We start from the raw sequence: 25,063 nt of genomic DNA, 5'->3' as shown, positions 1-25,063 counted from the left end.
GGGACGGCCGAAAAGCGCGAGCGCAGAGAGCGTGCGCACGCGCAGAACTCCCGCCGGCCGGCGCCCGGAGCGCGGGAGAAGCGACGGAAGCCACTGAGAGGAGCCGCACCTCGGTGAGTGCTCCCCCCTCCCCTTTCTCCCGGAGTGCCTTGCGCGCGCCCGGTGGGCGGGGGGGGGAGGGGAGGGGAGGCGGCGGTGGCAGCCATGTTGTTGTGAGTCTCTGTGTCTCACCCTCGGTACTTCGGTGGTTCGGAGGAGGAGGGGGAGGAGAAGGAGGAGGTGGGGTGGGGGGGAGGGAGGTAGGTGGAGAAAGAAGATATTGCCGCCACCGAAGGCGGAGGAGGGAAGGACGGCCAAGAGCGACGCCGCCGTGTGCCCAACGGTCGGTGTCCCCGGCTGAGGCAGCGCGGCCGCAGCAGCCCCGTAAGTCAGTCCGCGTTTGCTCCCTCTCCCCGTGCTCTGGCGGCGCAGGAGCTGGCTTCCCGGGCTTTGTGTGGCGGTCTCGGCGGGAGCAGCCCGCAGGGCGGGAGGGCGGATGGGGCCTGCGGGCAGCCCGGGAAGGCTGCGGCCTGGGGCCCGGGGCCCGCTCGCACAATGCGGGGGGAGGGGTGCCGGAAGGGGGTGTGCGCCCGGCTCGGGGGGGGGTGCTCGGCTCTCCCGTTTCCTTTCCTCCCCCACGCCACTGCCTCGCGGCGCTGGGGGACCCACCCCACTAGTCCTGGGTTTCTCGGCGCTTGGGGTTAGGGACCGAGCTGTCCGCTCAGCCCATGGTCGTTAAGAGGGGAGAGGCCGGTAGATCCAGAGAAGTGTGCGAGTTGGAAGTGGGCGAAGAGGAAGGAGTGGGTTTATGAAAACAAGTGTGGGAATTCTCGGGGAGCCGAGTGTGTCCGAGAAAAGCTTTCGGCAGACAGGTGTGGGTATGAAGGAAACAGCGACTTGGGTTAGACTCGTTAGGTGCCATTATTAAGGAATGTTATGTTTCTGTTACCGAAACAGATTTCGACACTCAGGTGTATAAATTAAAACGAAAGAGAAGATTAGAAGCTTCAGGCATTTTAGCAATAGTTTTGTGTCTGAATTGGGCCAAATTTTGGGATAATTGTTTAAAGTTTTATTCCCAAACGCGTGTAAAAGTTATGCTGCTTCTGAGAACACAGCTAGGGAAAACCCATTTTTCTTAACTTCGTTTTTCATTCTAACACATATTTAAACGTTCTGAGGGGTTAATATTGGGAGCATATTAGGTGTAATAAGACAATCATGTCAGTTAAAGTTAGGATTTCGGACTTTGTGAGATTTTAACGTAAGAAAACTGGTGATAGGTTTTTTTGGGTAAAGGTTTTTAGGGAAAGCTTTATTAGACAAATGCTTTTAAACGCTTACGAGAAATATAATATCTGTAAAGGTATATCAGAAAACCAATTTTAATAAAGGGAGTTACCTAAGGATTTTAAAAGCTTGTTTACTGCTTAGATTTCGTGTTTAATAGGTGACTCACCATGTGACCTGGAGTATCGGAGGACGATTTAAGGAATTCTGGCTAGGAATCGTAGGACAAATATTTTTAATTGGTTTCTTTTTAAAGATGATTTGCTTCATCTGCACAGGCAGCGTGAATAGTTGATATTTCCCTTCTGCATGAATGTCTTTTAAAGTTCAATTTGTGGTGAACTTAAGTTTTGTAGAATTGTCTTTTGGTGTCCTGAAGGGCGGTTCTTTGTACCCAGTAAAGGTTTACACTGATTTAAAAAATTAGTTATATTTCAGAATCCTGGTTCTTAAGCTTTTAAGTTTTTTTTTCTTATTTGTACAAGTCTGGCTATTTAATCTTCAAGTTAGATTTGCTATTAACAAACTTGAACATTTTCAAGAAAATTTAAACTTTAATTTTTATACATAGTTTACTTAATTTGAGTGCAAAGTTCCCTTAGATGTTTTTAATATTTAGTAAGATTTCCACTTAAAAGTCTAAATTACTGCCATATTTAAATTGGTGTTACAAGGTTGTACACCTTAATAGACCAGTTTTTCTTAGGTAAGCCAAACTATGGAGTCTCAACAAAGGTAATACTAGGATTTTGTTTCTCTTAAACCTTCCATACTTGTTTATAAATCTTTCTGGTGTTGAAATATAATTTGTCTTCCTGTGTAGGTACTTAGAAGTAACTATAATAGAGATTTGGGCCAGGTCTGACATCCAGATCCAATCTGGTCAGTGACCAGATAGTCTTGCTTTTTATAGACATTGACAAGATCTTCATAATTTTAAGTGGAGGTTGGTTCCTGTCTCCTGGACTCAAGTTCTCCATACTTCCTAATTCAATGACCTTTAAATTTGTTGGATTTTTAACATAGCAAAATAATCTGTATTTTTTTTCATGTTTTTAAGGTTTAGGATTTTAAATATCTGAGTGTATCTCGTATGGCTTTGGCTTGCAGTTTGTGGCTGTTTTACTGACGTGTGTGATTAATATAAAAATTGTACCAATAATTAAAATTGGTTTGTGATGTATTAGATTTCTTGCTGTTTTTAAGGCATTAAAAACAGTCTGACTTGGCTCCTGTTGTCCCACTTGACTCTTGTCGGATGAATTTGTAAGAAGGAACTGATAAGAGTTTGACTTAGCCTTTCTCTTTTTCTCTTTGGAAGTCTGCCCCCTGCAGAAAGCACTTTGTTCTGCTTCTTGAGGCCACCATGATAGACTCTGCGCCTTTTTGGAGGACCATTAGTTGTCCAGTGCTATCTCTGACTGGTTTAGGATAATTAAGGGGTATGGTGGTAGGAACCCCACTGGCCTAGGTCTAAATTAGTCGTTCCATTGTACCTTGGTCAGTAAAAGGAGATAGTTGAATTGCTATCAGTCTAGTTCCTGTGTCTCTCACTTCTGAATTCTGAAGTGGTGGAAAAAGTTTTCCTTCAAACCTTATCATTTAGAAGCTAATATTTTAATAATGATTTTTATATTTAGGAAAGTAGAAGATGTTTTTCACTTAAAATGTATTGCTTTTGTAGTGGGAAAAGTGAATTTACAGAGCTATTACTTTGAAGCCTTTCCAATGAAACAGTATAGAATTATTACATAGGTAGTTTCATGGTAAATGCTTTTTTCTTCTCAGAGTTTCAGGTAGCAGTATGTTTACACATAAGGTTAATGTATTTTTTTTTCCTTAGTGACTTTTTCGTCCAACTCAAAAGATCCAATTTTATAAATAAAAAATTAAGACTTGGGGCGCCTGGGTGGCTCAGTCGTTAAGGGTCTGCCTTTGGCTCAGGTCATGATCCTGGGGCCCTGGGATCGAGCCCCACATCGGGCTCCCTGCTCGGCAGGAAGCCTGCATCTCCCTCTCCCACTCCCCATGCTTGTGTTCCCTCTCTCGCTATCTCTCTTTGTCAAATAAATAAATAAAAAATCTTTTAAAAAAAATTAAGACTTGCCTAATTAAACAGTGTCACCTTCTAAAGAATCATTTAATTCTTTTTTTAAAAAAAGATTTTATTTGTGGGGCGCCTGTGTGGCCCGGTCGGTTAAGCGTCTGTCTTCGGCTCAGGTCATGATCCCAGGAGAGTCCTGCGTTGGGCTCCCTGCTTGGCGAGGAGCCTGCTTCCCCCTCTTCCCCTGCTTGTGCTCTTTCTCTCTCTCGCTGTCTCTCTCTCAAATAAATAAATGAAACTTTAAAAAAAAAAAAGATTTTATTTGTCAGAGAGAGAGCACGAGTGAGAGAGCACAAGCAGGGGGAGCGGCAGGCAGAGGGAGAAGCAGGCTCTCTGCTGAGCAAGGAGCCTGATGGCCGGACTCAATCCTAGGACTCTCCCCAGCCGAAGGCAGATGCTTAACCAGACTGAACCACCCAGGTGTCCCGAGTCATTTAATTCTTAATGAAATTGTGGACATTTTTGTCTTTTGTTGACCTTTTTCTTAAATGAAAAGTTTATTTGACCGTTTCCTGGCTCCTTTATTTTTCTAAAGTGCCTTTTTTTTTTTTAAAGATTTTATTTATTTGACAGGGAGAGAGACAGAGAGGGAACCCAAGCAGGGGCAGTGGGAGAGGGAGAAGCAGGGCTCCCGCTGAGCAGGGAGCCCAATGCAGGGCTCGATTCCAGGACCCCGGGATCATGACCTGAGCCAAAGGTAGACGCTTAACGACTGAGCCACCCAGGCGCCCCTCTAAAGTGCTTAAAGAATTAAAGTATGGGTTATTCAAGCATGTTGGCAGAAATCATAGTTTCTTTAGTATATTTCACCTCTGCAGATTTAGCTGCTGTAATCCCATCCATTTTTAGTTTACGTATTACAGATTTTTACTTTTTTTAAAAAAGATTTTATTTTATTTATTTATTTGACACAGAGCGCGCAGACTCCCCGCTGAGCAAGGAGCCCGATGCGGGGCTCGATCCCAGGGCCCTGAGATGATGACCTGGGCTGAAGGCGAGCCGCCCAGGCACCCCTAGATTTTTACTTCTTATTCACTTACTATTCCCTTTTAGAGAGATAAAAGATGTTGGAGTAGAGTACTAGAAAAACATGCAAAGGTGTACACCTTATGTTCATATCCCAGGATTTCGCTTCCAAGTACAAAAAAGGGGAAGAAGTGTGAAGGGAGAAGGGGTAGTTGGAATGTCAGAATACTTTGGACTGAAAATGGGACAGGGAAAGAAAAAAGGCAGTCATTATCACCTACCTAAGGCGAAAGGTGCATTTGAACCACGAAACTTCCCTTCCAGGAAGGGATTGGTGAAATGGACTATAAAACGTTACAAAACCATCTATTGAACACCTGCCCAGGAGAATAAAACCTGCAACTGACTGCCAGAGTATATAAAAAATGGTGTGTGATGTGACAGGGGATGGGGTATAAAAGGCTCTTTTTACACTTTTTTTTTTTTCTTTTCACATTTATTTATTTGAGAGAGTGAGAGCACACGAGGTGGGGGCAGAGAGCATCCTCAAGCAGACTCCCTGCTGAACGTGGGGCCCAATGCAGTGCTTGATCCCAGGATGCTGAGATCATGACCTGAGCCCAAATCAAGAGGCAGTGCTTCATCAACTGAGCCACCCAGGCACCCCATATTTTTGTGATTTCTATTGTGGTGGACATCTCATATCAAGAGTTTTAGATCTCAAAGTGGTGATCTGTGCTTTTAGGCATGGTTTTTGAAAGACTTATTTAGGGATCAGTGGGATATCCTCTTGACTGTGTAAGATGCAACTGGTTTTATTCATTCAGACATTAAAGAAGGTAAATGAGTAGTAGAGACAAGCTAACCCTAAGTATAGGTCTTTGCTAGGCAGTCAAATAAGGCAAATTGTAGGTAGAGAAAAATATGGGTGGTTTTGTCTGATTTTGTTAAATACCAAAAATTATATACAGATAGGAGCTACTTGTGTTTTCCATTTTGGTGATCAGGTCATTTATTAACATCTATTTAGTGTTTTATCAGCACTTGAAGCCTGAATAAATGTAAAATAGTAAATTTTCTGTAGTACAATCTGAATCTTTAAAACATATAAAATAAGCAAGATTAGAAGTTTTAAGAAGATGATAGCTGCAGTTTTCCCTGGAGATGTTTTCTTGGACCACCTTGCAGTTGAAATACAGTTGACTGCTGAAAAGGAATGCAAGGGGAAAGTCTTAGGTGCCTTCATTTAATCTCTAAGTTAGTTGCTCCTACACTAGCAGAAATGGGAGTACTCTATGTAGGAACTTGCCAAAGATAAATTGTTTGCTAATTTTTATTTTAAGTCTGGTTGAGAAGATGGTCCTGGAGTATTATTTGAGGAGCATTCAGTCCCATTTGTTACTCTGGATATTCTAAGTTTTATCTTCTGATCAGAGTAGACTATCAGAAACTTGCACACATTTTTTTGAGATTTGTAGGCCTGTGATGTGCTAGACTTTCTTTAGATATTGGTGGTACCAGATCCTTGTTAATTGAGTTTATAGCAAAGCGAAGAGTAAGATGATTAAACTTGTGATTGCAGTGCAGTACACTAAGTGCCACGCATATTGTGTTAAAAAAGTGCGGTGGGGGGCGCCTGGGTGGCTCAGTCGTTAAGCGTCTGCCTTCGGCTCAGGTCATGATCCCAGGGTCCTGGGATCGAGCCCCACATCGGGCTCCCTGCTCCGTGGGAAGCCTGCTTCTCTCTCTCCCACTCCCCCTGCTTGTGTTCCCTCTCTCGCTGTGTCTCTCTCTGTCAAATAAATAAATACAATCTTTAAAAAAAAAAAAAAAAAAGTGCGGTGGACTCACATAGGTAGACATTGCAGGGGTCAGGAGGAGCTTCTCACATGAGGTCAAGTTAGTCTTTTTTTTTTTTTTTTAAGATTTTATTTATTTATTTGACAGAGACACAGTGAGAGAGGGAACACAAGCAGGGGGAGTGGGAGAGGGAGAAGCAGGCTTCCCACTGAGCAGGGAGCCCGATGCGGGGCTTGATCCCAGGACTCTGGGATCATGACCTCAGCGGAAGGCAGATGCTTAACGACTGAGCCACCCAGGCGCCCTGAGGTTAAGTTAGTCTTAAAAAGACTTGAGAGGGGCGCCTTGTTGGTTCAGTCAATAGAGCATGCAACTCTTGGTCTCGGGGTCATAAATTCAAGCTCCATGTTGGGCTTGGAGCCTACTTAAAATGGAAAAAAAAAAAAAAGAGTTGGAGAAATTAATTTAGTCAAGAGATAGGTGAAATGGCATTCAGCTGGAGGGATTAGTATGGGTAGTGACCCTGATAGGGGAGAATAGCAGAACTTGACATGAAAATAGGGAAAATTGAAAAGATATGACTGGGGGCACCTGGGTGGCTCATTTGGTTAAGCATCTGCCTTTGGCTCAGGTCATGATCCCAGGGTCCTGGGATCAAGCCCCGCATCGGGCTACCTGCTCAGTGGGGAGCCTGCTTCTCTTTCTCCCTCTGTGCCTCTCTGCCTACTTGTGCTTTCTCTCTCTGTCAAATAAATAAATAATCTTTAAAAAAAAAAAAAAAAGATATGACTGGACGGGTGCCTGGGTGGCTCAATCGGTTAGGAGTCTGCCTTCTGCTCAGGTCATGATCCCGGGACCTGGAATCGAGCCCCATGTAGGGCTCCCTGCTCAGCGGGAGCCTGTTTCTCCTTCACCCTTTGCCTGCTGCTTCCCCTGCTTGTGCGCATGCACATATGCTTCCCCCTCCCCATGATAAATAAAATCTTAAAAAAAAAAAAAAGAAAAATGACTGGAAAGATAAGTAGGGGGACCCACCGGATTTAAAGGCTTTTTCTGATTTGGGTAATCCTGAAAGACTTCGGATATCCAAGATTATAACCTGGGAAGATTTAGACCATATTGTCCTGGAACCCTTACAGAATTAACTGTGGAATTGCTTTCCCTGGATTGTGTTACAAGTTACGTGCATGGCTTTCCTTGAGGGACTGACTATAAAAAATAAGATTATGAAACCTTGCATCTGTTGAGAGAATGTTGTTGGGATTTTCTATTATAATTCTGTGTCCTCTGTAATATCCCATATAAGAAATTTCTTTGAAAGCTTAGTGCTAGAAATATGGTTACCTATGAGGAATTGTTGGTATATTTTTTTTCTATTTTTTAATATGGTTACCTATGAGGAATTGTTGGTATATTTTTTTTCTATGGATTTTTACTATGGATACAGTGAGAATTGTATGTAATGAATTGTTTTTTCCCCTTTTATCTTTGTATCTTCAGAAGTTAAACTTAAGAGTTTACTTACTATTTTGTTACTAATATTTGCTTTGTTACTTTCCTAAGATTAGTCTTTGTTTTAGTGTGTATATTTCCTATGAGGTATTTCACGTACTTTTCAGAAATTGTTATTTAGGGGCGCCTGGGTGGCTCAGTCAGTTAAGTGTCTGCCTCAGGCTCAGGTCATGATGATCTCAGGGTTCTGGGATCGAGCCCCACTTGGGCTCCATGCTCAGTGGGGAGTCTGATTCTCCCTCCCCCTCTTCCCCTCCCCCTCTTCCCCTCCCCCTCTTCCCCTCCCCCTCTTCCCCTCCCCACTCCTCATGCTTTCTCTCTCTGTCTCAAATAAATAAAATCTTTAAAAAGATTTTTTTTTTTAAGGGGCACCTGAGTGGCTCAGTAGGTTAAGCATCTGACTTTTTTTTTTTTTTTGAGATTTTATTTATTTGACAGAGAGAGACACAGTGAGAGAGGGAACACAAGCAGGGGGAGTGAGAGAGGGAGAAGCAGGCTTCCCGCAAAGCAGGGAGCCCGATAAGGGGCTCAATCCCAGGACCCTGGGATCATGACCTGAGCTGAAGGCAGATGCTTAACGGCTGAGCCACCCATGCACCCCAAGCATCTGACTCTTGATCTCAGCTCAGGTCTTGATCTCACAGTTGTGAGATCAAGCCCTGAGTTGGGCTCCACACTGGGCATGGAGCCTACTTAAAAAAAATTTTTTCTTTTTTTATTTAAATGCATATAAAACAAGTTTCATCATTTAAAATCTACTCAGGAATAGACCTTTTTTTGGTATATAAGGTAGTCCTGGAAACTTAACAAATTTGGTTTCTCTTTTCAGACATTGTAGCCTAGGCATTTGTTTTTTTTAAGTTATTTATTTATTTATAAAGATTATTTGTCAGAGAGAGAGTGAGCGAGCACAGGCAGAGGAAGTGACAGGCAGAGGGAGAAACAGAGTCCTCGCTGAGCAGGGAGCTTGATAGGGGACTTGATCCCAGGACACTTAACCAACTGAGCTGTCCAGGCATCCCTATCTATCTATCTATCTATTTTTTTAAAAGATTTTATTTATTTATGTATTTGACAGAGAGACAGCGAGAGAGGGAACACAAGCAGGGGGGAGTGGGAGAGGGAGAAGCAGGCTTCCCGCTGAGCAGAGAGCCCCTTGCGGGGTTCCATCCCAGGACCCTGGGATCATGACCTGAGCCGAAGGCAGACGCTTAACGACTGAGCCACCCAGGCGCCCCGCTATTTATTTATTTTTTAAACTAATTTCTATACCCAACTTAGGGCTGGAACTCACATCCTGGAGATCAAGTCGCATGCTCTTCTGAGCCAGCTAGGTGGCCAGTAGGCATTTGTTTTTTTGTTGTTGTTTTCTAAGTAACTACTTGGAAAGTTTTTGTTTTTTTTAATTGTTTTTTTGTTTTGTTTTGTTTTTTATTTACTTGAGAAAGAAAGAGAGGGAGAGCACAAGCAGAGGGAGCAGCAGAAGGAGAGGGCTGAGCAGGGAGCCCGACACGGGGCTCAATCCCAGGACCCTGAGATCATGACCTGAGCCGAAGGCAGACGCTTAACTAAACTGAGCCACCGAGGCGCCCTGAAAAGTTTTTTAAAACTAAAACATCTTTAAGAAATTGGTTAGGTCATCTCACTTAAAGTTATTGGGGGAAAAAGTGATCACCAATTAAAAGCTTGTTCTTGAATATTTGAGGAATTTTAAAAATCACAATTCATACTTATCACCTAAAAGATTACTCTTACTTAATTGAAAAGTTTGTACAGCTCATATATTTTTTTCATAGATTGTTCATAGTAGTCATCATAAACTAAATATATTTTAAATGTTTTAAGTTGTGAGTTTTCCTAGACAAAAATTAAGAGTTGAAATATGTTATATAATTGACTAATTTTTTTCTTTTTCTTGGAAATGACTAGAAATACTGCTCAAAATAACTTCTTTTTTTTTTTTTTTTTTAAGATTCTATTTATTTATTTGACAGAGAGAGCGAGAGAGCACAAGCAGGGGGAACAGTAGAGGGAGAGGGAGAAGCAGGCTCCATGCCAAGCAGGGAGCCCGATGCGGGGCTCGATCCCAGGACCCTGAGATCATGACCTGAGCCAAAGGCAGACGCTTAACCATCTGAGCCACCCAGTTGCCCCTCTTATTTTTTATTTAAATTCAAGTAATTAACATAGCGTATTATTAGTTTTAGAGGTGCGTTGTTCAATTCTTATTTTTGAAGCACTGGAAGCAGTGCTGCAGTAACTGTTGTTATGCTGTTCATTCTTTTCGTGTTGGTGCTGTTTATGTAAGGTAAATTCCCAGAAGAGAAATTCCTGGGTTAGAGGATTTTATGTTGATTTTTTTAAACAAGAAAATATTCGCTCATTATGGTAGATCATTAATACTCTAGAAAGCACTTATATTTTAATTTCATATATTATCTCGTTTATTTTTCACAGTAATCCTGTGAGGGAGGCATATTCTCATTTGCAAACGGGAAAAGAGGACCAGTGTTCAACTGTTCTGAGTTCGTTCACCTAGTTTGGGACAAACATGGAACCATATTCTAGATCTTTTGATTCAGATTCATCTGTTACACCATGATGAATGATTAAAAATTTTTTTATTTGGAAAACCAGCAGTGTGTGTGGATATATTCCTTAGCTATAACTGTTAACGGTAATGTGTAAGGGCTCAGTCCTATCCATACAGGGAAGCATCATCTGGAGAACTTAAAAAAAATACTAATAAAAATCTATCCCTGTTTCCCTGCCCGGACTAATTCAAGTAAGTTTTATATAAGTGGGAACTGAGTGTGCAGTTTTAAATCTTCTACCTAGATTCTGATGCACCAAGGTTTTGAGAACTAGTGGCCTTAAAATTGGGGGTACATGAAAAATTTCCAAAATGTTAGCACATTTAGTTTTCTGGGAATCAGTTAACAGGTCATCCTTATATATATATACTAAGAAATGCATACCTCTGATCCATCCCAAATCTTAATGTGGTATGTTTTACAGACGGTTAAGCCTTTAGGGCACAAAACTTAAAAAGTTAGCTTCCTTTAGTGGTTTAGCTCATTTAGTCTTAATTCATTCACATTGCTGTTAGGAATGAAAACATAGGATAGAACTGTAAGTATTTTGGCTTCTATTGGGAATTCAGATCAGTGATTGGGCAATAGGAGTAATGGCAAATTAAAAAAAAAAAACAGCTCACCATGGGATGTCTGGGTGGCTCAGTCGTTTGAGTGTCCAGCTCTTGGTTTCAGCTCAGGTTATGATCTTAGGGCAGTGGGATAGAGCGGTTCATGCTCAGCAGGGAGTCTGCTTAAGCTCCTCTCCTCCTCCTCCGCTCATGCATGCACTTTCTCAAAAATCTTTATTTTTAAGATTTATTTGAGAGAGAGGGAGGGCGAATGGGGGGAGGGGCAGAGGGAGAGAGAATCTCAAGTAGACTCTGCATTGAGCATGGAGCCAAACATGGGGCTCAATCCCAAGGCCCAGAGATCATGACCCGAGCCAAAATCAAAAGAGTCAGGTGCTAAACCAACTGAGCCACCCAGGCATTCCAAAATAAATCTTTAAAAAATAAGATGAAAGTTTAAAAAACAGTTTGTGTCTTCTTTCCTAAGCCTTTCTCAATACTTACTAAGCTGAAACAATACTATGAAATTTACTTTGAAAGCAAGAAATATGGGGGCGCCTGGGTGGCACAGTCAGTTAGGCATCTGCCTTCAGCTCAGGTCGTGATCCCAGGGTCCTGGGATCGAGCCTTGCATCGGGCTTTCTGCTCAGCAGCAAGTCGGCTTCTGCCTCTCCCTCTGTGATCTCTCTCATTTTCACTCTCTCTCAAATAAAATAAATAATCTTAAAAAAAAAAAGAAAGCTAGAAATATGTAAATCATGTTTATCACAGCATACTGTCAAATATATTGAGGAATTTAAAAGGTATGATTTGGTTGGTTCCTTGTTTTTTTTTTACACACTGAGGAATATATCAGAGTAGGGTAGAACTAACCTACATGAAGTGGTTAGAAACGAAGTGCTAGCTACATAAGTACAATGCCTTTAAATCAGGTGAGAAAATATTTAGATCTACAAATTAGATTTTGCTTTCTTAAAACCCAAAGTGTCATGAAGGTGTGGCTAGAGATATTTACTATAGTAGGTATTGGGTATACATGTAAATTCCTTTATATTGCCTTAAAAACCCTTAGAGGTTTACAAATAAGACCAGAATATTTTTCTTTTAAGTGATGGCCTAGTTTATGGAAAAGATGTTTTTCTAGTGTGTTTCTTTGTAAGTCGTACATAGCTTATGTATAGGTGTACTTTTTTTTTTTTTTTAAAGATTTTATTTATTTGACATGGGGGTGCAGGCACAGGCAGGAGGAGCGGCAGGCAGAGGGAGAAGCAGGCTCCCTGCTGAGCAAGGAACCCGATGTGGGGCTGGTTTCCAGGACCCTGGGATCACAACCCAAGCTGAAGGCAGTCGCTTAACCAACTGAGCCACCCAGGTGCCCCATGTATAGGTGTACTTACGAAATACTTGAGTTTTACCACGTAAGGCCATTGATTTCCAAGCTGACTGGACAGTAAGAACTATATAAATGTTTAGTGATTTCCAGCATGTATATATTTAAATATTTTCTTCTTTTTTTTTTATGATTTTATTTATTTGACAGAGAGACACAGCGAGAGAGGGAACACAAGCAGAGGGAGTGGGAGAAGGGGAAGCAGGCTTCCCGCCGAGCAGGGAGCCTGATGTGGGGCTCGATCCCAGGACCCTGGGATCATGACCCGGGCTGAAGGCAGATTCTTAATGACTGAGCCACCCAGGCTCCCCTATATTTAAATATTTTCAAAGAGATAAGGAATGAATGGGAAATATTCAAGGAGTGAATAATTACAGAATGTAAAATAAAAATCATGCATTCCCTTTTCCCAGATGTGTCACTAATAACAGTTGTGTCACAGTTTCTGATTGTTTTCTGTGTATCCGTATATATGTTTTTTTCCTGTTTTTACAAAAGTTGGATGATAGAGTGCTTTTCACCTTGCCTTTTCACTTATATTCTGGCTTTTTTTTTTTTCCATATATGCCTAAATACATTTATCTCATGCTTTTAAATGGACTCATAGTTGATAATGTTACCAGTTTCCCTCTCCCTATTAATACTATCCTTAGTATTCTTCCTTTGATCCCCTCCCTCATTTCATGGAACACTGGTGTGACCAGAATAGTTTGCATAATTGTGTTACATGTTTTTTTCTATCCTAATTCTGATACAGACAAGTTTTAAAGTCTTAACAGGTGGGCGCCTGGGTGGCTCATGTCGGTTAAGCATCTGCCTGCGGCCCAGGTCATGATCCCAGAGTCCTCACTGCTCAGCCGGGGGTCCTGCTTCTCCCTCTTCCTCTGTCTGCTGCTCCCCCTGTTTGTGCTCACGCACTCTCTCTCTGTCAAATAGATAAATAAAATCTTTTTTTTTTTTTTTTTAAAGATTTTATTTATTTGACAGAGACACAGTGAGAGAGGAAACACAAGCAGGGGGAGTGGGAGAGGGAGAAGCAGGCTTCCTGCAATGCGGGGCTCGATCCCAGGACCCTGGGATCATGACCTAAGCTGAAGGCAGATGCTTAACGACTGAGCCACCCAGGCGCCCCTGGATAAATAAAATCTTTAAAAAAAAAAAGTCTTAACAGGTAATATGTTATTAATACATTGGAAATACCAATTAAATGCCATGGGAATTAAGAAAAAGATTGTTTGGGAGTAGGTTTTGATGGAAAAAGTGGCATTTGAAGCCAAACTTTGAGTTTGTAGTATTTGCATATGAACAGATAAATGGCAAAGACCTGTCCAGGGGACTTGAATAGTGTAAGCAAAAGGATGATGGGGGGGGGGGGGAGGCTTTAAGAGAGTTGTATAGTGAACATACAAGCTGACTTATGGTTTATGCTTGGTTGGTATGGAAAAGAACATGGAGCCTTTGGAGTCTTGACAGTATCAAATCTGCCATTTTAGTAGTTTTTCTGTGAGGATATGGAAATTGGCCACAGTTTCCTTATTTGTAAAGTAAGAATACAGTATCTACTTTGCTGGATAATAGAATTAGATATAATGTGCCTAGTACAATCTCTGGCATGACATTGAGTGTGAAATAAACTTTGTTCCCTGGGGGCATCTGGGTGGCTTGGTTGAGCTTCTGACTCTTGATTTTAACTAAGGTCATGATCTCAAGGGTTGTGAGGTCAAGCCCCACGTTGGGCTCCACGGTCAGGAGGGAGTCTGCTTGAGATTGTTTCCCTCTCCGCACAGGTGCATGCTCACTCAAATAAATAAATCTTAAAAAAAAAAATTGTTCTCTTTGGGGGATGGTGTCTGATAAAAATTAGTCCAAAGATGTTTGTGTTCATTTGGAAATCAGTTTTTGGGAAAAAAATTTCATATGCCACTTGTCAAAAATACGGTTGAGAAAGTAATCAGGGATACTGAGTTTATACAATAGCTTGGAACCTAAGTCCGTTAACCTTGTGGGGAGTAACTACTTTTATAAGCTGCAGTTTATAAATGTTTGTTTAGAAAGGGGGGAGTGGTTTCAAATTGTGCTTAACCCTCAAGGCCCAGCTTGAATACCATCTGCTGCACATGGCCTTCTGTCATATTGTTATATTTTATTAAGCTTTATTATGGAAATATTAAACACGGAAGTAGAATAATGGATTGCATCTTCAGGTATCTATCATCGATTCAACCTTACGTGAAATCTAATATTTTACTTTTTATAAAATAGTATTTCAAAGCAACTCCCAGACAGCAGGCCAGTTTAAGCATAAATTCTCTGGGGCGCCGAGGTGGCTCAGACAGTTAAGCATCCGACTCTTGATCTCATTCAGTGCCCCTGATGAGGACTTATTAAAATATATAATCCTCTTGCTGTTATTACCACTAACAAAATTCATGAATATCATATATACTCATTCTGTATTTAGATTTCCCTGATTTTCTCAAAAAAGTCTTTTTTATAGTTGGTTTATTAAAATCATGATTCAGACAAGGTTTCCACAATATATTTGATATTTTAGCCTCTTAGTCTGAATAATATTCTTCCTTCTGTCCTCCCCCTTTCCACATTCTGGATTAGACGATTACTTTCTTGTGTTATCTCTTGACTTTGTGCTTTTATATTGCTCATATGTCTGATAAACAGTATTTAGATCTGGCGACTTTATTGACTTTATTGAAATTGGGGTTTAGTGGGTTATTTTTTTGAGACAACTTTTCATAGATGGTGGTGCTGTTTCATATTTTATCATGGGGCATATATTCGCTTGTTTTACTTTTAAGATGATAGCATATTAAATTACTTAAAATGTTAATTCAGAAATACTGCCTTTGGGGGAGCTCATTTCATAATATATCTTTGATATTTCACATGTATCTTTGACTCATTGGAGTCACTTTGTGTTATCTAAGTTTTTTCAGGCGTGTCATCTTTACTTCCAATTTATTTGACCTTCTTTTTTTTTTTTTTTTTTTAAAGATTTTTTATTTATTTATTTGAGAGAGAGAGAATGAGAGAGGGCAAGCGCATGAGAGGGGGGAGGGTCAGAGGGAGAAGCAGACTCCCTGCCGAGCAGGGAGCCCGATGCGGGACTCGATCCAGGGACTCCAGGATCATGACCTGAGCCGAAGGCAGTCGCTTAACCAACTGAGCCACCCAGGCGCCCTTGACCTGCTTCTCTTAGGTGTTATCTAAAAGTTTGTTTGAGGTCGATTTAGTTTGGAGATCTTCTCTAAGCAGTATTTCATGTTTCAAAATAAAAGAATTTCCTTAAGCAGTATTTTATTTCTCAAAATAAAGCAATTGCGAGAATGCCTTGTAAAACAAGAGACTTCGTAAGGACTCAAATACATGGTAATATCCTTTGAGAGAATTTTAAGGAAAAAAAAATCTTGCCTCATATTTGCATATATGTAAGTTAAATATTTATCCTGTTTTGCCTGTTTGAGAATATGTTCTGAGATTTATCCTCAGCTAACACAGTCTTGCATGGAAATTCTTGGTAAATTCGTATTTAGTGGCTAAATGCTGATGTTGGAATAATCTAATTTCTAATCTTATTAGAAGATTTGAGGTAGGGTCTTTGAAGATTTCTGGTTTCTGGGAATCTATATTAATACTTGTGTTTGTGTGTCCAAATTTTATTCAAAACATAAAAACTTGACTTTTCCTTAGTATAGTTGTGTCAGTCATACTGTTTTTTATTGCTGGGAAAACAAGCATCTATAATTACCCCATGAAGTATGTGGGCAAACGAGTAGCAAATATCAAAAAATGTTGATGTGGTTCTTGGCTCAACTACTAGCTAAGTGACTTGGTCAGCACCATTAGAAAAGTGTATGATTCAAGGTAAACAAGCAAAAATGAACTTACTGGGACTTCAAGATAAAAAGCTTCGGCACAGCGAAGGAAACAAATCAACAAAACTAAAAGTCAGCCTTGAGAATGGGAAAAGATATTTGCAGATGAAGGGTTAGTATTCACAATCTATAAAGAACTTATTAAACTCAACACCCAAAAACCAAATAATCCAGTTAAGAAATGGGCAGAAGACATGAATTAGACAGTTTTCTAAAGATTTCCAGATGGTTAACAGACACATGAAACAATGCTCAACATTACTTATCATCAGGGAAATACAAATCAAAACCAAGATGAGAGACCACCTCACACCTGTCAGAATGGCTACAGTTAACAACACAAGAAACAACAGATGTTGGCAAGGATGCAGAGAAAGGGGAACCCTCTTGCACTGTTGGTGGGAGCCACTGTGGAAAACAGTATGGACGTTCCTCAAAAAGTTAAAAATAGAACTACCCTGTGATCCAGCAATTGCACTACTAGGTATTTACCCAAAGGATACAAAAATACTGATTCGGAGGGGGTGCATGCACCCCAATGTTTATAGCAACATTACCAACAATAGCCAAACTATGGAAAGAGCCCAAATGTCCATCGACTGAGTACTGGATAAAGAAGATGTGGTATATATATGCGATGGAATATTACTCAGCCATCAGAAAGAATGTGTGGATGGAGCTAGAGTGTATTATGCTAAGTAAAATAAGTCAGCCAAAGAAAGACAAATACCGTATGATTTCACTCATGTGGAATTTAAGAAACAAAACAGATGAGCATATGGGAGGGGGGAAAAGGGAAACCACGAGAGACTCTTGATAGAGAACAGACTGAGGGTTGATGGAGGGAGGTGGGTGGGGGATGGGCTAGATAGGGGATGGGTATTAAGGGGGGCACTTGTTATGATAAGCATTGGGTGTTATATGTAAGTGATGAATCACTGAATTCTATTCCTTGAAACCAGTATTGCACTGCATGTTAACTAGAATTTAAATTTAAAACATTTCTTAAAGCCTCAAAATGTTTAAAGTTACACTTAGTAAAACGTACACACACACACACACACACACACACAAGAAAAGTGTATGATTCAATTCATGCCTCCAGAAAAAGTAAATTACTAGGTGTTGATGGTGATTAGTAGAAACTTGCAATGTAAAATCTTTGAAGGCTAGTGGTCTGCTACAAATACGTAAGCCTGGATAGGTTTACTTTTGTTGTGGATAAGAAAAGGTATTACTAAACAAATTTGTTGGCGAATTTGCTAAAGTGCTTTAATATGCTGAAGAAATGAAGATATTCTTAAGGACTTTAGCTTCTGTTTGCATTGGATACCACTACTGCTCAATGATTATGTTCATTAAAAACTATCCAAGATGGATGATTACCAAGAATATTTCATAAGCCTCTTAAGTTACTCTTTGTATTGGCTTATATTTAATTAAGTTTTCATGTAATTTTGTTGTTTTTGTAATTGATGCACAAGATAGCAGTAGCTTTCAGGTATTATAGAACTAATATGGAAAAGTAGTGCCAACGGGAAGTTGCTATCAGACATTTTATGTTGATAAATGTCTTCATTGTTACAGAAAGTCTGAGGAAGAGCCTTGTTCACATCTCCATTAGAATGAGCATTGTGTATTAATACATATGAAGGCATTTATAAGCAATTACTGATACTTGATTTCTTGATCTGAATTTGCATTTCATAGCATAAAAAATCTTTTTCATTCAATATATATTGAGTATTTATAGATAGCTGAGACACAGTTCCTAGAAGCCCCTTTGACCCCAGAGCTCAATTTCTGCTATGATCTTAAATACTGTGAAAATGTGATTAGTGTCCTTTGGTAGTAGAAAGTGCTTTAATACCATTTATTGTAGCTCTAAGTGGTTTTCCCCCCACCTTTTTATAGTAGACATATGGTGAGGAATTGGATCAGATGATGTCTGAGAAAAATTACTCTTAATGATATAAATGTACTTATTAATGCATATTCTTGGTTCTTTACACAAACTTACTTGTAAACCTTTTGAATTATATGTTAGTAAATATGAAAACTTAGAACTTAACCAAGTTTTGTTATTCGAGGTGCTTTATCTGTTTTTCTCATGTAATTAGCAGTAATGTCGCCTACAAAAAGTTGGCTGTTAAATTTTATAATTTAATGAGACACTGTTCTTTTTTTTTTTTTTGAAACAAAGAATCAACCTCAAAAACTAACTTTTAAATTCAGACTTAAGATTACAGAGTCTTGGCCATAGAAAAGTTTCTATTATGTATCTTCTATATGAGCCAATTCCAATTGTTTATTAAAGAAATAATATTGGGGGAGTTTCACGGCTTAATGATGCAAACAAAAAAAATTTGAAGACAGACTACACCCCAAGTGATACTGTGTCCCATAACTCTTGGATACATTTTCTTCAGATTAACATAGTCAGTTCAGTATTCTGTACCTGGATGCTGTATACTCTGTTGCTTGTTAGAAGAAAAAAGTGTTCTTTCTTCCTAAGATCTAACCATTCTGGATAAAGTTGTTAAATTTAAATTCATGTCCAAATTCTTTTCCCTTGCCACCAAATGATACCAAGATTTGTAACTGCGTAGGACATAGAAAATTGGCATTTTCCCAAAATTTTGAGAGTCCCACTTAATGGTATATGTGTGACTCCTGCCCCCTCAGCTTTATTATTACTAACATTGGAGATTATTGGCCTGAGTGTTAGTGTTTACTTTCTATCCTGTTTTGCCCACTTTATCCTCCAGTCTTTTCAAGATTGAAATAAATGGTAATACCCTAACCTGCAAAACTGAGTTTGAGTCTTCTCAAATTTTGTTTTCTTTAAAGTCTTTTCCTCATAACCTACTCAATCGCCTCCATTTAAATGTAACTTTCATTATAAGAAGACATATGCCTGGGGATAGTGTAGATGAAAAAGTTGGAAGCAAAGCCCTAATGCTTAACTTTTGGCTTGCTCATATTTGAGAGTGGATTATCTGCTTTTGATTTTTTTTGTAGAACAAGGTGAATCCACTAGAGCAGAGGTCAGCAAACTATGGCCTACAGTCCAGATCTGGCCCACAACCTGTGGTTTTTTTGGCCCACTTTTTTTAGAATTGGTTTTTAGATTTTTAAATGGTTGGGTGGAAAAAGAATACTATTTTGTAACACATAAAAAAATACATGAAATTAAGATTTCACTATTCATAAATAAAGTTTTATTGGGACACATTCATGCTCATTTATTTCGATATCATATGGCTGCTTTTGTGCTACAGAGGTGTCATTGAGAACAGAGATCATATGACCTGCCAAACCTAAAATGTTTACTGTCTGGCTCTTTACTGAAAAAAGTTTGTTGACCCCTGCCCTGGGGCGTGATTCACCACAAAAGTAAGAATGGCTCCTAGAGACTTGTCACATTTATCTGGAGGTTCTTTAACTTATGCATAACCTCATTTATTTGGACCACAGATGAAAACCTGGAAGTAAGGAAAGAAAGGCTTCAGTAAAGATCCAGTCCTTTTTCACTCTTGAGAAAATTTCTTGTCTTCTACTCCGCTCTTTTCATTTTTCTTAATAAAAGTCTCCCTCCTGGGAAGCCTGGCTGGCTCAGTCAGTTGAGTGTCTGCCTTTGGCTCAGGTCATGATCCCAGAGTCCTGGGATCAGGTCCTGCATCCGGCTCCTTGCTCAGCGGGGAGCCTGCTTCTCCCTCTGCCTGTCGTTCTCCCTTTCCAGTGCTTTCTTTCTCTAATAAATAAATAAAATTAAAAAAAAACAAAACAAGAAACCTCTCGTTTCATTCATGGACCATACAGATACATTGTAGAAAAGTAATAAAATACAGATAAATAGATTAAAAAAATGATGTACTCTGATCACTTAAGGACTATATGAATTTTGGGTTATTTCCTTTCAGTGTTTCTGTTTATTTTTTATTTTTATTTTTATTTATTTTTTTAAGATTTTATTTATTTATTTGACAGAGAGAGACACAGCGAGAGAGGGAACACAAGCAGGGGGAGTGGGAGAGGGAGAAGCAGGCTTCCTGCCGAGCAGGGAGCCCGATGTGGGACTCGATCCCAGGACCCTGGGATCATGACCTGAGCCGAAGGCAGACACTTAACGACTGAGCCACCCAGGCGCCCTATTTTTATTTTTTAAAGATTTTGTTTATTTGAGAGAGCACAAGCAGGGGGAGTGGCAGGCAGAGGGAGAGCAGGCTCCTCACTGAGCAAGGAGCCCAGTGTGGGGCTCGATCCCAGGACCCCGGGATCATGACCTGAGCCAAAGACAGACGCTTAACCTACTGAGCCACCCAGGTGCCCCAGTCTTTTTGTTTTTTTTAAAGATTTACTTATTTGAGAGAGAGCACGCCAGCCAGAGTGAGTGGGGGGAGGGACAGAGGACGATGGAGAAGCAGACTCTCGGGGAGTCCCAGCACAGGGCACGCAGGGCTCCATCCCAGGACCCCCAGATCATGACATGAGCCGCAGTCAGATGCTTAACTGACTGAGCTACCCAGCCACTCCTACTTTCAATCTTTCTTAACATTAGTAAGCATTTTCTTAATTGCAAACTCAAGTATTTTTAATAGTTACGTGATAATTCCATTTTATAAATGTGTTGTGTCACTTAACTATTGTAGGACAGTTATGTGGTTTATAATTTCAGAATTTCAGTAATCTGCAAGCAATACTACTGCAAGCATGTTTGTAATAAAGCTTTATATGTATTTATATATTTGTCTTTACATGTTGTCTTTACAGGTTGTTTTCCTTTCTGAGACTTCCTTCCTCAGTTTCCAGCATCTCTGGTTGCCCCAAAGTCTGTCTTTGGTTCTTCAGGCCTTTAAGAGTGGATTCTCTATAGGAATTTTGGCACCCCACCTCCAAACCCAGGCCTGTCCTCAGGCAAAAAAGCCATTGAAAAACTCACTCTATGCCAGTTCTTTCTTTTAAGTGTAGACTATCTTCCAGTTTGTTTTTGTTGTTGTTGTTTCCCATCACCTTCAAATTGTTTAATATTTGTCCAGAGTTTATACTTATCTGCAGGAGGGTTTAGGTTAAAGGACTACACCTTCAGTTACCAGGAAACCTATGCAATTCATTTAAACTCTTTAAGAACAGTGACCATATTTTAACTTGTTTTTTTCTCTACAAAATCTAACACATTGCAGATAATCCAGTAAAAGCTTACTGAGTAAAGGGGCGCCTGGGTGGCTCAGTTGGTTAAGCAACTGCCTTCGGCTCAGGTCATGATCCTGGAGTCCCAGGATCGAGTCCCGCATCTCCCTCTGACCCTCCTCCCTCTCATGCTCTCTGTCTCTCATTCTCTCTCTCTCAAATAAATAAATAAAATCTTAAAAAAAAAAAAAAAAGCTTACTGAATAAATGAAATGTTCACTTTGTGAGAACTGTTAATGAATCCAGCTTTTCTAACAAGATAATAGCTTATTTGCCATCCATATATCTTTTTTGATGTAGTATCTGTTCAGATCTTTTGCCCATTTTTAAATTGGGTTATTATTTTTTTAAGGGTTTTAATATATTCTGGATACAAGTCCTGTATTGGGATATGTGATTTCCAAATATTTTCTCCTGGTCTGTGGTCTTTTCATTATTATCAGTGTCCTTCATACGGTGTGTTTTTTATTGATGAAGTCAAATTTTTTGGACCTCAGTTTTTCTTTTATTGACTCTGCTTTTGATGTTGATCTTAAAAATCATTACCAGACTCTAGGTCTCACAGCTTTTCTGTTTTTTCTAGAAGTCTTATTAGGTGTTAAATTTAGGTGTATGATCCATTAGTTAATTTTTACATTAAGATGTAAGTTAAGGTTCATTTTTTGCATATGGATATCATTGTTCAAGTATCATTTGATGAAAAGATTGAAGAGCCCTTTTTTTTTAATAATTTATTTATTCATTTGAGACAGATACAGAGAGTGAGCGAGAGAGAGCATGAGCAGCAGGGAGAGGGAGAAGCAGACTCCCCGCTGAGCAGGGAGCCCGATGTGGGGCTTGATCCCAGGACCTGGAGATCATGACCTGAGCTGAAGGCAGACGCTTAACCATCTGAGCCAGCCAGGTGCCCCTAAAGAGCTTTTTTTTAATAGCTAACTTTTTTTAAAGATTTTATTTTTAAGTAAGGTCTACACCTAACGTGGGGCTGGAACTTACAACCCTGAGATCAGGCGTTGCATGCTCTATGGACTGAGCCAGTCAGGCACCACTTTATTTTTTTATTTTTAAAGATTTAATTTATTTATTTGAGAGAGAATGAGAGACAGAGAGCATGAGAGGGAGGAGGGTCAGAGGGAGAAGCAGACTCCCTGCCGAGCAGGGAGCCCGGTGCGGGACTAGATCCTGGGACTCCAGGATCATGACCTGAGCCGAAGGCAGTCGCTTAACCAACTGAGCCACCCAGGCGCCCCAGGCAACACTTTAATTTAAAGCTAAGTTCTGAATACTTATGTACCCAGCACCAATTTAAGTGTTCTATTATCTAATTCAGCTTTTCCAATAAGCCATGTGGCAGCTGCTGTTACCCTCCCCTTACCCTCCCCTACCCCAAAAATTGAGAAAAAACAAGTTTAGATTACTTGTCCAGAGTTACAGAACTAGTAAGCTGCCAGAACTATAATTTGAATCCAGTTCTATCCCCTTGTAAGATAGGAGTCAAGGATTAAAATATAGGAGTTATATGAACAAAGTACAATTCAGGAAGATGACTGATTACACTTTGAAGATTAGATTGTATAATGGGAAGATAGGAGAGGATCGCAATATTTTAGGTAAGAGATGATGGTAGTCTAAACAACCAGACAGCTGGTGGGGCACCTGGATGGCACAGTCGGTTAAGCATCCAACTCTTGATTTTGGCTCAGGTCATGATCTCAGGGTGGTGAGATCAAGCCTTGTGCCGGGCTGCACACCCGGCGTGGAATCTGCTTCAGATTCTCTCTCTCCCCCTCTGCCCCCCCCCCAAACAAAACAAAAAATCACACAACAACCAGACAGATGGAAAATGGTTAGATGTTAAGTGAGGTAGGAGGTTGATATTAGTGACTGGATATTGATGTAAGAAAGGAAAGAATGAAGTTATAAGTGGGGAAGAAAGAAGAGTAAAGTTGGAATTTTGCCCAGGGAATGGGAAGGAGATAATTGGAAATTTTTAAGAGGAGAGAAATTTGGCTCATAAATAGAAATGTAAGAGCCAGTGTCCTAAGCATATATATGGTTTTGAAAGCAATGAGAGTGGATGAGATTACATAGGATAAAGGGTAGAGAGGAGACTACCATGAATAGAGTACTAAGGAACTCTAACATTTACAATGGAGTTGAAGAGACAAATTGAAGTCTGTGAAGAAGCCTGAGAAAAAGCAGAGAGACACAGGAAAGTAGAAAAGAATTTTAAGAGACAAAGTAGCAACAAAGAACAGTATTATAGGAAGGGAGGAGTGCTTTGTAATGTCACATGCTATGGAGTTTTAAAGAGAGTTTTAAAGGGGGAAATGATAGGGTTATATTGTAAGGCCCCGAAGCAGGAAGGCTAAATTTGTAGTAGCTTCAGTGTTGAGTGTTGAGTGATTTTTTTTTTCAGCAGTACTTAACATTAGAAGGCAAAGGGCCTCTGACTTAAGAACACATTGTCAAGTGAATGATAAACTATTTAAACAGTTAGAAATAGAAAGATAAAATACACTTTAGTTTTAGTTGAAGAAGGGAAAGGAGCTATTCTTAAGGAAATTTCAATATTGCTCTCACAGCTGATTAATTTTTATGTTTCTTTGAGGTTGAACTGGATCACCACTTAAATATTTTCAGTGACTTTTTTTTTTTTTTTTTTTAAGATTTTATTTATTTATTTGAGACAGAGAGAGCACATGAGATGGGGGAGGGTCAGAGGGAGAAGCAGGCTCCCTGCCGAGCAGGGAGCCCGATGCGGGACTCGATCCAGGGACTCCAGGATCATGACCTGAGCCGAAGGCAGTCGCTTAACCAACTGAGCCACCCAGGCGCCCGACTTTTTATCATTGGTATAAGATCTACAAATAAGGAAATGCTGAGAAGTTTTGAAAAATGTTGAAGTAAAACAGTAATTTTGTAATTGGAGCTATAACAAAGAAAACAGACTATATTTTAGTATTTGAGCTTGCTTCCTTTATTCTTTACTTTCCATCTATTTTGCTCAACTAGTAGGGGTTTCTCTTGGCACACATAATAGCCCAAGAACCTTTGACCCCAGGGTTTTAATTTTCATTTTAACGTAGATTGCTATTACGTGCTCTATTTAGGAAAATCTGTCTTCATAGAGAAATCGATTTTTGCCCATCTCAGCTCATGCTAATAGCAGTAATAGCAATATAATATAAAAATATTTGATGCAGTCTGTTTAAATTTTACTGATTTTTGTTTTTGTTATTCAACAGGTTTGATCTGTGGATGAAATGAATCATGATTTTCAAGCTCTTGCATTAGAATCTCGGGGAATGGGAGAGGTAAGTATTTATGAATACTAAGAATGTATACCTCACTTTGATTATTTGAGCCATTGAGACTCATTTTTTTAACCATAAATATTCTTGAAAATAGTGGTTATGTCTTCCACATGATGTGGGTTTTTTAAATCTTGGATTATACAATTCTGTATTGTGGTGATTTCAGCTTTTTTTTTAACCCCTAGCAGTAATTTTTAGTGAGATTGTGTCTAGTTGATTTGATCGACTTGGTTTAGAAATTAATGTTTTATATTTTGGTAATGAACCACAATTACTTTGCTCTGAAGAGCCTTTCTTTATCCTTGTCCTGCTGTTTTATATATGTATGATGTTTGCTTTAGCCACACTTAATTGTTCACTATTCTCTCTTCCAAAAACCTCTCCTTGTTTACTGTTTGCTTAATTAACTTCTAATCC

The 25,063-nt window shown here is 39.8% G+C and overlaps 1 protein-coding gene across 6 annotated transcripts in view; it reads left to right on the top strand.

The window, feature by feature from the left end:
* The first annotated feature begins 288 nt into the window (after window positions 1–288).
* PUM2 (pumilio RNA binding family member 2) overlaps window positions 289–25,063 on the top strand; it is a 95,831-nt gene continuing 71,056 nt past the window's right edge. For 5 of the 6 annotated variants that reach the window (XM_078056006.1, XM_036112902.2, XM_078056008.1 and 2 more), the window contains exons 1-2: window positions 289–423; window positions 24,578–24,646. In XM_078056006.1, coding sequence (XP_077912132.1) covers window positions 24,596–24,646 — 51 coding nt within the window. In that variant the 5' untranslated portion in view covers window positions 289–423; window positions 24,578–24,595. The remainder of the gene's footprint in view (window positions 424–24,577; window positions 24,647–25,063) is intronic. The other variant, XM_078056007.1, reaches the window with a different exon arrangement.

Source organism: Halichoerus grypus, chromosome 10 (genome assembly GCF_964656455.1).
Source record: "Halichoerus grypus chromosome 10, mHalGry1.hap1.1, whole genome shotgun sequence".
NCBI lineage: Eukaryota > Metazoa > Chordata > Mammalia > Carnivora > Phocidae > Halichoerus > Halichoerus grypus.
The sequence above is the reverse complement of the archived record's forward strand: the minus strand, read 5'-3'. Positions and strand labels throughout refer to the sequence as shown.